The sequence below is a fragment of the Thermobia domestica genome, chromosome 10 (assembly GCF_964235325.1).
Source record: "Thermobia domestica chromosome 10, izTheDome1.hap1.1, whole genome shotgun sequence".
NCBI lineage: Eukaryota > Metazoa > Arthropoda > Insecta > Zygentoma > Lepismatidae > Thermobia > Thermobia domestica.
In genome coordinates, this window is record NC_137463.1 from 209,513,649 (window position 1) to 209,528,973 (window position 15,325).

Sequence of the window (15,325 nt, forward strand, 5' to 3'; positions counted from 1 at the left end):
CTTAAAACTATTTAGGCGTTTTCACCAAATCTAGTAGATTGAGAAATGTAGAAAAAAATAATAAAAGTATTCATTTGTTTTAAATTATTGGAAGACTATGTTCTTTTGGTATAACATCACACATAATTTATAATAATAGTTATTTTTATTGGAAATGCACATGTAAATAGACATGTGAATGGCGTCTATCAATATGATAATGTATAAGATAAGATAATTATTAAATAAATAAATACATTCTCTAACACTTTTGCTGTACTTTCGGATGTTTATAGCATATCCTGACGCAAAAATAGGAAGACATAATTACTTTATTTATTTATTTATTTATTTCTGTGGCGAGTGAGAAAACTGACGGTGTCTTGGCACAGATTATAGTGTTGCTTTTCACCTTTTTTTTTATCAATGTCTTAAGACAATCTGCAAAAATTTGGAAGTGTTCACCGTATTTCGTTTCATTGCAAAATCAACGCACAAGTTTGTCGCTCGTTGTTTTTATCCTGTATATCATTATAAAGAATAACTATAGGAGAGGTGTGAAAATCATCTTAAGATTGTTATGGTAGTAAATGAAAAAAGAGAATTACTGACTAGTAAAAGCTCTATTGTATGATTGAATCATTTACATAAGCAGATTTCAGTAAATATAAATTAAAGAACTTGGTTATAATTTAACTTGCTGAAGACAAATTTTTATTTTTCTTGAAAATAGTAGTTATTTTTATCAGTTTCACTAAATTTAAAATTGTGTATTAAAAAAGTGAAAATGTTATTGGGAGAGTCCCAAATTGAGGGCCAAGAATCTGCAGTTATTACGCACTCAACAAATATGTACTCAGCGTTGTATAATGAAATCTTATACAATTAAATAGATTCTTCTCTTCATGAATAAGTGAAGTTCGTATACTGTCTAAGATATATATTATGTACACTGAAGTAATATCTCTTTTTGTTCAGCTACATTATACCAAAAACTACTATCCTTTTGTGATAAGTCATAAACCTCAATAAAAGTCTAACATTTCGTGATCTTTGGGAATTTGGGAAACATTAGTATTGGTTTTAGTTATTCGACTTGTTAGAAATGTGAGGGAAACGTCTTTAGTTACGGATTTTCTGAAAAAAGGTCTGTTGGGAAGGGCCGTAATATATTTGAGATACCCAATAAAATACGAATTCTGACCAAAATATATATTATCTAATAAATAATAGCGTTACAATTTCGACGAAGGATCTTTGCCTTGACAATAATATATTTGATGAAGGCAAAGATACTTTGTCGAAACTGTAACACTATTATTTATTAGATAATACATGTTTTGGTCAGAAATTGTCTTTTATTGTATTCAAGAAGTTCCAAAGCTAGAATGAGTGGTATTCAGATTTGAGATATATTTAGAATTTATATAAATACAATGATATTAAATAATGACGACAATAAATAATGACGACAATAATAATGACGACTTGGCCTGCATCAAGTATGAACTATACTAACGTTAGTAACTAAACCATACAAAGATATAAAATCATATTTATACTATTATAGAATCAAATATTATTAAAAAATAGGAAAAAAAGGAAAATGCTATTGGAAAATTGAGATTAAATCTTTTGAGTCATAATTGTTGGTTAATAGATTCTCTAAATGTCTGAGTGTTATTAGCTAAACTAAAATATAATTCTTTTTCTGCTTATAATAGGTGGTTCTGACGATTGGGCCAAAGGTGGAGCAAGGATAAAGTATTCCTACACTATAGAACTTCGAGACACAGGAAATCATGGTTTTGTCTTGCCTGCATCATACATTCTTCCCAGCGGTCGAGAATCACTTGCAGCCGTGAAAACAGTTGCCGAAGCTGTAAGAGAACTCGTCCAGTAGTTTGCATCGTTTACACTGAACTCGCATAGAACTCAATAATGGCGACGATTTTTTTTTTTCATTTGTGTTCAGAGAGACAATTCCAAGATAATGAGACGATACAAGAAATTGATAGCATATTCTTATGCTCTTTCGAACTATGGACTCTGTAAGAAGCAAATTACAATCAATATAACTCTTTTTCTTCTTAAATGAACGTTTTTGTATAAAATATTTTGCACCAGAGAATATTATGGAAAAGCAAATAAGGAAGAACTTCTACTTACAGAAGAGTACTGATTATGTTAGATAAAATACAAATGCAGAAAATATGATCAAAAGAATGTGTTTTTTTAAAAAGAATTTCTGCAAGCTCTTGTAAATATTTTACGATTGTTTGTGGTGTCAACTAAATTTTATATGCTAATATTTTAAATAAAGTTCAAGTGTGTTATTTATTTAATTATCTGTCGTGTGAATGCTTACGTTAATGTTTTGTGGTAATTCATTTTACTAATTAAGACAGTTTTGAAAGCTTTAATCATTTCTGTAGTGAAAATTCAATTCATTTTAATAATAAAAGTTCGTAACAGTTACATGTTCATAGCATGTTGTATAAGATACTATTCTAAAATAATATACGATATAATTGAAATTTTATGAAAAATTCATGCTTCAAGTTGTAATTTCAAATTGAATGTAGTTCTCTCAATATATATTGCATGAGCTAGAGTACACTTATTCTCATGTGGCTTTTTTAACAACAACAAAAAAAAATAAAATAAAAAAAAATAAAAAAAATAAAAAAAAAAAAAAATAAAATAAAAAAATAAATGTAAGTAAACAATCACGAAAAACTTTACTAACGCTTTGATATTGAACATTTTTTGAATTAAAATATGCATGTTACCTTGAAAGTAAATATTAAATAGAAATTTCCCTAGATTTCAGTACATTTTGAGTAGAAAATAAAGCAAAAAGAATACTATTGTTAGAATTTATTGGTGGTATACAAGATATGAAGCAAAATCATTAATTAATTTTTTTGGTTACAATAAACAATTCTGATGCAGCATGGGCCAGTAAAACATCCACCAATGCGTATAGAACTAGCAAAATCTAGTACAAATTCTTATTGAAATATGCAAAAAATTATCAGTTGACACAATGTAACAGATAAAAGAAATGTATAGGAAGTATATTTGTTTTTGAATTTTGTCGAAATAACTTCGAAATTGACAACTCCATTTTTGAACTTTTCTAAATAAAATATCATACAGCGGAAAGTTCCGTTATTCTGAATATAAAATATAATTTTAAAATATCACGTTCTAATTTTTATAACTAAAAATGTGTAAAAGCTTACAAGTTGAAAATTTTAATTACTGAATTTATTACAATACAGTTTCTAGCTACACCAATTAAAGAGATTTTCAATTATAATGTGAAGTAATCGTCTCATTATTTATTTTATTTATTAAATGTATAATTAATATTTTGCACAGTTGTTCTTAATATTCATTGTTGATACAGATTCTTTCCTTAATAAAACTGAAAAATAAATTGCATACTTTTCTTTTAGAATTTTGTTCTGTATGTATATTATGTATCAATTTAAGTGTGTAAACACAGATGGGAATCTTGAATTGGTTTCAGTTTGCATAGGAGCTGGTTTGAAAGGTAATTATAGTCCACTTTTGATTTCCTTTTTACTGTAATGAAATATACCGAATTTCCCATTATTTTAAGAGTCTACCATATCTTATTTCAAAACTACTATCGATCGATTTGATGAATGATAGCCGAAAACCTATTTCATAAACTTAACGTTATAATACGTGTCAAAGGGAACACTACGGGCAACAAGTCGTTTACGCCACCATGTGATTGAACTATGAACTTTGTGCTTTGTTAACCACCATTCGTCTGATACCGTTTTGAACTTATTCTGCGTTCATATTTGGTCTCGGATAGTACATTTACGACAAAAATATAGCAAAAACATTAAGGCAAGTGCCTTAATATGTTTGCTTTTAATTGATCGATTTACTTCAAAATTGGAATATATGTAGCGAGTATATAGATCAATGAAAGAGGAAACAACCGATTTTTTTAACACACCAGATCCTCTGTAGATGTGAATGGAGAGCACCGACCTCGAGAGTGAGAGAGTGAGTGGCTGTTCTGGGAAGTGCCGTAGTGGTTAACGCATCGGGACGGTATGCTGATGGTTTCAGGTTCGAGTCTCGGTCCAGTCAGTCACTTTTTCACTCTTTGTGTGTTATATATAGTGGATCTTCGGATCACAAACTTAACCCGTTCCGTAACGCTATTTCGCAACTATTGAAAGTGTGGGATTGTGAATATATGCGTGTATGTTCGTTCGTACTCCGTAATAGCTTTCGTTAGCCGAGGGAAAAGTTCTTCCTTAAAGTTGATCGCGAAACGATGTGTTCGCGAAGATAGGGGTTTGTGACCCGAGCCACTGTATTCTGTTCAGCCTTTCCAATAGTGTGAGGTTTGACCAACAACTAAAAATCTGTACTCTCAAAGTTGCTAGAATCCTCTCTAATACACTTACACTCTAAAAGTTTAAAAATAATTTGCATTTCACAATGAATTTCATGAAAATTCTCTTAATTTATGAAGCGTAGCGTGTGTTTATTCGAGATTTCAGATTTATCCTGTTGTTTAAAGTTTAAATTATTCGGAGGCAGGGAGATACATTCACTTCATTTCGTAAATTTTCTCTGATTTTTATTAAACATAGCAGTTTTTAAGGCTTAAGACATATTTCTCTTTTTGGGATTGAAATTAGTCACAGATAAAGGGCTAAATTTATATTTTTCTTTTAATGAGAACTCTCTCATGGCTATACGGCTAACATACGCACCTTCGGCTTGGCAAACCCTGGTCCGATTACTGGCGGAAGTTTATATAGTTTGGATCTCACGTTAAGCTGTCGGTCCACATCTCATATAACCTCGCTGTTGAAAGAGACACTAAACATCAAACCAACCAATTTTAAAAAGCGTTTACTAATAACTTTTCTAAAATTACACTTATCTACTTTTATTGCTCATCCTTTGGAATTGAAATCAACAAAGGGAAAAGAGGAGAGAAATTTTTAAATATATCTTTCCCAGAAACTATCATATTTATATGAAACACAGTGGCGCTTTCTCAATAGGATCTATTGGGCATCAGTTACGAGCAATTCACTTCCAATTTATAAACATATTTCTTGATAACCTACGTTAAAAAAGTAATTTCCTTTTAAAAAAATCATCACGGCGTGGATTTTCTTGAGGAATTAAAAAAAAAAAAAATACTGTTGTTGGTTTATAATAGCTTTTGTCTTCAAGGGTAAGATGTTGAACCGATCCAACTTAAATAAAATCTCTTCCTGGCTTCTACAATGTACTTCATAACAAAAGAAATAATAATATTTCGTAACAATGTTCTTCAATATTGATGAGGATAACGTAATCTAACCGAAACAAAATAGTACATGAAATAGATGCTTACTGAGAATAATACTTCCAAAAACTTGAACAAAATTTACAAAAGCAGGAAAGTACTAAAAGAATTAAAAGGGGGAAAATGTCGAATGGGACAAAATATTTTAGTCTATTTCTAATTTAGTACTGTAATTCAGGAAGAAATTACAAAATTTACAATCCAAATCAGTGCCTTTCTAACATTACTTGGAACTTCGCTCACAGCATAAATAAGAATTTTAAATCTCCACTGTTTCCCTCTCACAGTGTTACATTTCTCAATGTCAGTTGTTCCAATTAAACTGAGGTTAGTACAATATTCATCCGAATTTGAAATCTCATTTGGGTATCACTACGTCAAAGATCTGAATTTACAAAAGTTCAGTGTGATATGAGCCACGGTGGTTCAGTGGTATAGCGTTCACGTATGGTGCGTGGAATTTCTGGTTTGAGCCTAGTTCCAGCTAAGTGGATTTTATGGTGGACAAACGTCGTGTGCGTGGGTTTTCTCGGGTTCTCCCGTTTCTTTTCACTTTCTTCATTCCATTAATATCATTCATCTTTTCATCATTAATTCCTTTAGCGCTGGTATGTGATCGTCGGATGTTAAACTAAACTAAACTTTAAAAAAAAACAGCATAAACTGGTCTCAATGGTCACAATGGTTGTAAATAAATATATCTTGTTCACAAGGTTTCTTATTTTATAGACAAAATACATAGGACAGATTACATCATTTCAAAATTGAGGATAACTGATAGCCTCTTTGAAAATATTTTCACTCAGTACTAATGGCTGTTTAAAGAATGCAACGAAATACAAAAGAACGGAACGCATAAGGAACAAAATATGCATCATTAATAATATAAACTATTGGCTAGCTAGTAACATATTTTAATCGAGGAACATATCACAGCTTTATTCCAGTATACAATAAAGACATTCGTCGAGTTTATATAAAGCTAATCATGGCAGAGGCAGCTCTGTACGAAACAGGTTATATATAGGTGTCACTAAAAGTAAAATGTTCTCCTTTTTTTCCTTTGTATCATGCAATCCCCTGATCAATCTTAAATTTTTCTCACCTACCCTTGAATAAATAATTATTAAGAAACTTAAGAGAATGACCGGAGAACGCACAAAACATGTAGCGAAAAAAAGTCCCAGAATGGCTGAAAACTTCTACCCTTATTTATCCAAGGATGAACAATATTCTTAAATAAGAAATCTGCTTCCTGGTTCTTTTATTACAATGTTTAGGTTATTTACAAATTCACAACTGAAGATTTTCGTATTTGATTTATAACAACTGATTCTTTGAAATAATGCCAGGAAATTATGCCTATAAGCGATGTAATTCCCAAAGGATTATGGAGAAGAAACTGGTTAGAACTTTAGTATATTACAATCTTATCCCGCTTAGAAATATTTACATTTTTCGATATTAGTATATTGGATAAAGTTATTACTCCATCTATCTGCACCAAAATAGGATTACACTTAAATAAATTTCCTTTCTTACTTCTTTCCACATAGTCGTTGTCCTCTGGTTCCTGCAATTTTACCTTGGACTTTTCCACCACCTTGAAATTCCATTATACTATGTAGCCATTTCACGAAATTAAAAATATATCGAAGACCAAAACGAGATCCCTCCTTCGAACATGGCGGTTAAGACGACGATGGCGTCATAGCTAACCTGAAACAAGATCGCTAACAGACGACACGAATGCAATCTGGTGAGGGATTTCGTAACTCGAAACATCTCATCTCCAATACCTTTCAGGAAAGAAAAGAAATGGACGCACCTTACAATTAGTTTAACAGAATACATACTTTTCTTTACGGTTTGGTTTGGTAGATACCATGATTTTCTTCTACTTTGGCATTGATAGAGGATAGAGTATATCTACTGTTGAAACTATTTACTCTTTGTATCCATATATCGGTAGAAAAGAGTAAATGCGATCGCTTGAAGAAATATTAAAGTTACAGGAACAAATCAAGGGATGTTACAAGTACTCGTCTGTTGTTTTTTCTGTATTCTAGCTGCAGATCACAACACATTGTAAAGGAATCAAATAATGCAAGAAGTAAATACCCTACATCTTGTTACAGGTGGAATGTAGATAAATACTAAAACAAAGACAAAAGTTGAATCACATTTGAACAGTCGATCAATCGGAGCAGTCGTTCGGCAGGGGAAAATTTTGCACAAAGATGATGTTTTTCTTAGTAATCCATTACATTAAGCTCTTCCCTAAGCTCAACCCTCAAAAATTAAGTTTTAGTAAGTAACTTAAAGACAGTGAAGAATATAAATAATGTAGAAAATGAACCAAATAGTATCTACAAAACAATACTAGACGAACTAATAGTTGTCTCCAAGACCCTCCCTGCAGTGTATAATTTTGGGTGCCCAACAATTATGACGTCATAAACTGCGCACCCAAATTTCTGGTCTATTAGAAAAGATCTGAAAACGGTTATTAGTGTATTTAATATCATTTAGCAGATACTACCTGTATCACTTTCTATGTTTGTGCTATTTTTCTTTGTTTTTAAGTTATTCACTAAATAATAATAATAATAATAATAATAATAATAATAATAATAATAATAATAATAAAACATGGGTGAGCTTAGTGATAAACCTTAAACATCACACACATTGTGAAAATGCCGAACGCAGACAGAATGATAATATTACAAACAATAACTACAATGCTAATATTATATGTACCAGAACTATGTATTTACATTAATATTACCAAACGGAAATAAATCGAAAATCATGCAAACTCTTTCGGATCATCTCTCGGGCAACGGCTTCAGTGAAATGGTATCAGTTCTCCCATTATAGTAGCCTCACTCTAAAGACAGCCACTTGCTCACAAAGGGAAGCCGCTCCCGTGTGCGGTTTCTTTTCATAGTGTCCTGTTTGTTTTCTTTCTTCCTTGAAAACTGACTGACAGGCAATAAACTAAACTCAAACTGTTGCCAAATTTCTGATCCTTTTTCTTTCCTTTTTTCTCTTAAAAGAAAAACAGTCTGAGATACACTCTTAAGTTGAATGCTTTCATTTTGAAAGGAAATAGCAATACATTTGTGTAATCGATAAGTTTTCAATTGCCAAGTTTAGAAAGTGAAAAAAAGGTTTGTTTCTGTGTAGACTGGCAGTAATAATAATTAGTGTTATTTATTTATGATGATACTGAGTTTATTTGTGATTATTTGAGTGTGGTTTATAAACATGTGGTGACTTTAGCAAGACGAAGAATCCAGTACAGAAAGAAACAATGAATTCCGTGAGAACCCAGCTCTTGAAATGAATAACGAACGGTAAGGGCAAGTGAGTCCAAATATTAATAACGAAAATAGCGGTGATAGTTGTGCGACACCTAGCACCAGTGTTAATGGCTCTCCTGTTAGTTTACAAGAACACTCAGCAAACAGTGTCAAACAATATGCAATGCTCAAGACTATGTCGTTAAAAATAAATTAGGTAAGGGACCAATTACCGAGACGGCGAGAGTTCTAAGACTAAATAGATAAACTGTACGTAAAATTGCCCAAAGAGGCCATTTCACACCAAAGAAAAATGGAAACAAGAAAGTTTGTTTCGAGAGACTTGACCAGTTTCAATGCAAGTTAATCAGGAGAGAAATATATGCTTTTTATGAAAAAAGTCAAATCCGAACAATTCGTGAGTTGCTTTTATGCTTACAAGCGACTGCAGACTTTCCATATCGAGAAACTACGCTTAGACATACCGTAAAGTCTCTTGGATTTCGTTTCCGTACACTCAATAAAAGGCAAGTGATAATGGAATCTTCGAGGATGTTCGCTTGGAGATATAAGTATATTTACAGACTAACCAATTGCGAGCTGCTGGCTATGGTGTGGTGTATATTTGGACGAAACGTGGTTTGACATGCATGATACAGTGAAGAAAGGATGGGAAGATGGAACTTGCGGTTGTGGGCTTAATACACCAGTGTCACGTGGGAAAAGAATAATGGTTCTTCACGCAGGCGGAGAGGAGGGGTGGGTGCCAAATTTCATTTCATTTCATTTTATTTATCCTCCATCCTGTACAAACTTGGAAATAATTTTCCGATAGTACATGGGATTCGTCATGGTTAATTGAAGCAGTACATATATTAGACACATTTGTTAAACATAATTCATACATTTATACATTATAGTAATTTGAAATATCACTATACCAATACTACAGCATACCTTATACATAAATGGACCTATCTTGTTACTTTGTTACTACTATTTACATTGTGACTATTTAAATTGATTATATTCATATATTGTATAGAAGCAATGTGATAATAGGTATTCTTTTAATTTTCTTTTGAATGCAACATTAGGCTTGATTACCTTTAATTTGTTTGGTAACTTATTGTATAGCATAATACCAACATACTTTACTCCCTTTTCGTACATTGCTGTTCTATGGTTTGGTGGATGAAAATTAGTATTTTTTCTTGTATTATAACCATGCACGTCACCGTTTGTTGTGTACTTATTTATATTGGATCCTACAAATTCTATTAAGCATTATATATACAAACATGGTAAAGGTAGTATAGCTAGTTCTTTAAAATATTTCTTACAGGACTCTCGGGGTCCTACACCAGCTAGGATTCGTACAACTCTTTTTCTGAAGAACAAAAACATTTCTACTTTTTACAGTGTTTCCCCAAAATATTAATCCATATTTTAGTATTGATTCAAATGAGCAGTAATATAATATTTTTGCTGTATTTCGGTTTATAGTATTTTTAATGGTTTGTACGGCGAAATACATTTTTCTTAACCTATTCGCATTTTTTTCTATATGATAATCCCATTTTAAATTTGCTGATATATATATACCTAAAAATTTTACAGAACTAACTTGTTTTATTTCGTTTTCTCCTATTTTTATACTTCCTTTATCTAGATTCTTGTTTGTTAATTTAAAGCTTATTGGCAAGGTATTTTCTGACTTTACTATTAACTTATTATGATCAAACCTGTTCGTTAGCTGTTTTACGGTATTTTATATGTTAGTATTTAATTGTTGATGGTTTCCGCCTGTTATTGCTGCACTTGTGTCATCCGCGAATAATGTGGCTTTTGCAAAGTTTAAATTATCGGGGAGATTGTTTATATATATATATCAAAAACAGTAATGGCTCAAGAATTGATCCTTGTGGTACGCCGCATTTTATTTTATTCATTGTAGATGTGAAAGTAGTTACTTTTGAGTTCCTCAAATCTACTCTAGCTATTTCCACCACCTGCATTCTATCTGTCAAATATGAACGGAACCAGTTTCTCATTACTCCTCTTATTCCACATTTCTTTATTTTATATAAAAGTTCTCTATGAGGCACTAAGTCAAACGCTTTAGTAAGGTCTAAAATAATCCTATGCACTCATTTCATTTATCTAGTAGTTCGCTTACATAATTCAGATATTGGTAAATAGGGTTTCCGTTGATTTTCCTGGAATAAATCTATGTTGATCTTTTGAAATTGTTTTAGTACTTTGTAAATATAGTGTAACCTGTTTGTTCATTGCTAATTCTAATATGTTCGCAAATGTAATAAGAGAAATCGGTCTATAGTTACTGATATCCATTTTATCTCCCTTTTTATAAATTGGTTTAACTTTGGTAACTTTTAATTTATCAGGAAATACTCCAGTTTGGAAAGAAAGGTTTATTAATTAGCATAAAACTTCAGCTAGAGAACTATTTACAACTTTTTTGATAAGCTCAGACGGCACTTCATCAATGCCTGCTGACCATTTATTTTTCATTTGATTAATAATTTTAATTACGTCGGTCACATATACAGGATATATGTACATTGAATTTAGATTGTCTTTATCTTTCAGCAAAGAACATCGCGGATGCGAAAGCAGACTGTCATGATGAAATGAATTCTATTATTTTTGAGAATTGGTTCCAACATTCCCTTTTGAATAATCTTAGAAATGATAGAAAATACGTTATAGTCTCGATAATGCTAGTTATCATGGCATGCAAGTTATCAAAATTCCTACACGAGCAACTCCTAAGCCCAAAATCATAGAATTTATGAATGAATTTAATATCCCTATCCCAGATCCAGTTCCAATCAAAATTGTCTTACTGGAACTTATTAAAGCAGCCAATATAAATAAATAGTTTGCAATCGATAACTTGGCTGAGGTTGCTGGGCATGAAGTATTAAGGCTCTCCCCTTATTATTGCGTATTAAACCCCATTGAAATGGTTTGGGCTCAGTTAAAACACAAAGTGAGAAAAAGTAATGTTACTTTTTCCCTTAGTGCTAGTGTTTGTGACACTTTACGGAAGTGTTCGGAAGAAATTAGTAAAGAATTTTAGAACAAGTGTGTGCGGAAAACAATGGAAATAGAGGCGACGTATTATGCAGCTTTAAGAGATAATAAGGAGAGATTTGTCATTCATGTAGCGGACAACGACGACGACGATGATGATGATGATAACGACGACGATAATGGTGACAATTATGAACCCAGTAACGGAATTCAATAATGGTAAGTCATTACTCAAATTTTAATCTGATTAAACAAACTATTTCATATATTATTTTTTGTTGTTTTATAATATAATAAAGAAAGGCAGGCACACACTGTTAGACACATGGATGGAACAGAAAGCGAGGGAGAGAGAGAAAAGGGGTCGAGGGAAAGGAAGACACTATCTATGGCAACGTTTAACTTTTCCTTCTTCCAAAGAGAGTACAAACTTTATGACCGCTTTTTTCAAAGTCTCCCGACTGGCTATCGTCTGGGCGCGCTTTCATTAACAAAAGAGGCAGGTTAAACATGGTCAATGTTCTTTGTTACCTTTCACATACGTTCTTCTTTAGTCCTATATTCTTTTCAGACGCTACGCCGTCGTTTCTTTGGTTTGGAATGCATACAGGATTTTATGCAGTGTTGCTACCCCAAGACAGTTCGTTTTATAGTTCTCGAAAACGGTTCGAGATATCAATTCCACACAAACGCCATTGGAATTGCTGGACTACAGGAAGTGTTCTTGTTCACATTTCCTCGTTATGTCACATCTTTCTACAGCTACTCTAACATGTACTCTTTTTGGACGGATCCTGTATCAAACCCGTTAATCACTGGGTGTTGAGCATGCTGTAGTTTACTCCCTACTGTACATTTGTTCCTTCTGCAGTCTTGTTGTTGTAATAATTTTTTTCGCTTCTCTGTACGGACCTTATAATTTCTCAACTTTATAGCCTCATGTCTCCCTTATTTGGCAACACTGATAACTCATTTTTGCTTATTTTCTTTCACGTTTTATGCCAATTGTTTTAATGCCATAAAATAGTATACGTTCTATTTAAAAAAAAAACAACTATAAGTTTGGGTTGGGATGGCAACACTGCTTGTGTGACTACTGCCGTGTTTTTGGTCAGATGTCCCCCACCTGTAGGTATCAGATTACCTTCATATATTTTTCATTTTCTGCCTTTTACCGGCGTTTTCGGGGTATAACACGGCACAGTCTCACCAGCTCACTGCTTGGCATATGTAAATATTATACGTAGCGGGTAAACAAGGCACTTCCGCACCGAGTGACTATCACCACGATGATTACCGATCCACAATTAGTCAGGGTACCAATTTTCGTAAATATCTAGCTGTCACGGTTCACATTCGTCCCTAATTAGTATCTTCCTTATCTATTCTTAATTTATTTTCACTTATACCTTAAGCTCGGAACAAACCAAAGCAAATAAAGTCTTTATCTTAATCAATTAAAATGTCACACTTGATCGATGCTGGTCTGTATACCTACTTTTGGGCCACCCTGTGTATATATAAAAGAAAATGATAGATGAAATCGATTGTGATTGATGTAAAAGTACATACCTTCGCTATTTTTTGACGTCACTATGAACCTCCAGACATTTCTGGTAGCATGGAACAAGCTTTCATGCACTCTCTGTGTAAAAATCTGTCGCCTGAGAGTGCAGCCAGCTGATATTTTAAACACGCCAACTGATATTTTGAACACGTCACTATCGTTGAAATGTTTTGATGCAAATCACTTTCTCAGATGAAGAAAGAGAAAGCGATAGCTGGATGCACGGTCGGGGCTGTAAGGGAGATGACTGAAAAGCACCCATCAGAATCTTTGAATTGTCTCAACAATACGAGCAACTATGTGAGGACGGGCATTATCATGGATCAGAAGAATTCCAGGGCGCTCCGCCAATTTTGGATGACACGTCACAGATTATTCAGTGTTTGGCAATACATATCTACTGTAATCGTTCGTCCTGGTTCCAAGAATCTCTCAGGAATGACACTATTTGGTGCTAAAACAAGGTTCTGTCATGATTTTGTGAATTGATGGCGTTTGTTTTAATTTCTTCGATTTAGGAGAACCAGAATGTCACTATTGTATTGCTGCTACTTCGACGCCCCCAATATGTACAATATCATTTCCCGTTGTTATCCAGGTTTCATCCCCCGTGAGAAAAGAGGTCACTCCCATCCTTCCCCAAACCGGCAAAAAAATCTATCTAGTGTAGCTGTTATTCTTTGGTCTTCATGTGCATGTCAGCCTTGGCACGCACTTCGCACACAATTTGTGATAACCCAGCTCGGCAGTCAGGATTCGATGTACTGTTTCCGCAGACACTTTTGAAAACTTTGGCGAGCTCAGTTATTGTGAACTGGGAATTGAAGTGCACCGTCTCGCTAAAAAATTCCAGCAGATCGTCTGTCTGAATACTAGGCTCCTCGCTACGCACCATATGTGTCTCCATAAGAGAAGCACTCCACAATCTTATGTACCCTGACACCTAGTAGCACTTATCTGAAGTTTTGCAAATCTGTATGACTTCGAATAGTCTCTGTTCCTGTGCATAGCGATGTTTTTACACTATGTCACTCGCTTGCTTTCGCCCTCTCAGCTGTGCATCTTCCTATGTGTTAAGAAACAAATATATTTGGCCGACAATCTGCTAACAGCATAAGCGCATTTACGAGCGTAAGCCAGATTATTGTTTGGCCAAAATAAACACTACTTTGCAGCCATATTTTATTACAAATGTAACAGATTTAATCTTTTGTACAGTTCTTAACCCATACCAAAAGATTAAATCCGTTTTAATTATATCAGGTTTCAAGTTTCAGAATAAATGATTTTAAAAGGGTTAATTCATATGAAGCTGCTTGGCATCAATGAGGTTGCTTGACCATTTTTAACTTCTTAATTTTTTAAATATAATATTACCATTGGCAGCACATTTTTTTCAATTTAATCTCAGTCAGTTTGTAAGTCGCAGTGAGTTTTGTTGAGCACTGAATGCAATATGTGACTTTGCAGACGTTAGTGTAACCCTGTATATCTTAGGACTGGGCTATTCAAAAACATTGCAACAAACACCAAGAAACACAATTTTCATCAGCACTTTCCCTTCCATTATTTTGCCTCTTTGTATGAAAAGCTCTAATAAGTGAAAGTTACTCCCTAAATTTAGTATCGAAATTTAACAAATTCTACTTTTTATAGCTAAAATTTGTAATGAAAGGATAAAATATGTCCATATTATACTATAGTTACAGAGTAACAAGATTGATACAACTTTTTCTACAACTTTTATTACTCTTTTAATTTGAAATTTTATAATTTTTGCTATGATGGATAATACTTCTGGTAGGACATGGAATAAACAGCTATGTATATAAGAGAAAAGCAATAGTAGAAATTTTAACTTTGATATTTGCCTGTCAACGAAGTTGTGAATTAAAAAAAAATGCACGGAAAATGCATGTTTATGCTACTCTCAACCATTTATTTCTGTACTAAATACGTAATCAACTTGAATCATAGAAGACCTTATTTTAATTCATTATTTATATTTTAAAGTTGAATGAGTTACACCTTAAAATAATCTTACAGCAC

The 15,325-nt window shown here is 32.9% G+C and overlaps 1 protein-coding gene across 2 annotated transcripts in view; it reads left to right on the forward strand.

Annotated features, from left to right (window-relative positions):
• Nucleotides 1-3,422, forward strand: part of LOC145662966 (carboxypeptidase B-like) — a 49,790-nt gene extending 46,368 nt beyond the window's left edge. For both annotated transcript variants that reach the window (XM_081729044.1, XM_081729045.1), the window contains one exon: nucleotides 1,704-3,422. In XM_081729044.1, the coding sequence (XP_081585170.1) occupies nucleotides 1,704-1,882 (179 nt within the window). In that variant the 3' untranslated portion in view covers nucleotides 1,883-3,422. The remainder of the gene's footprint in view (nucleotides 1-1,703) is intronic.
• Nucleotides 3,423-15,325: the final 11,903 nt, after the last annotated feature.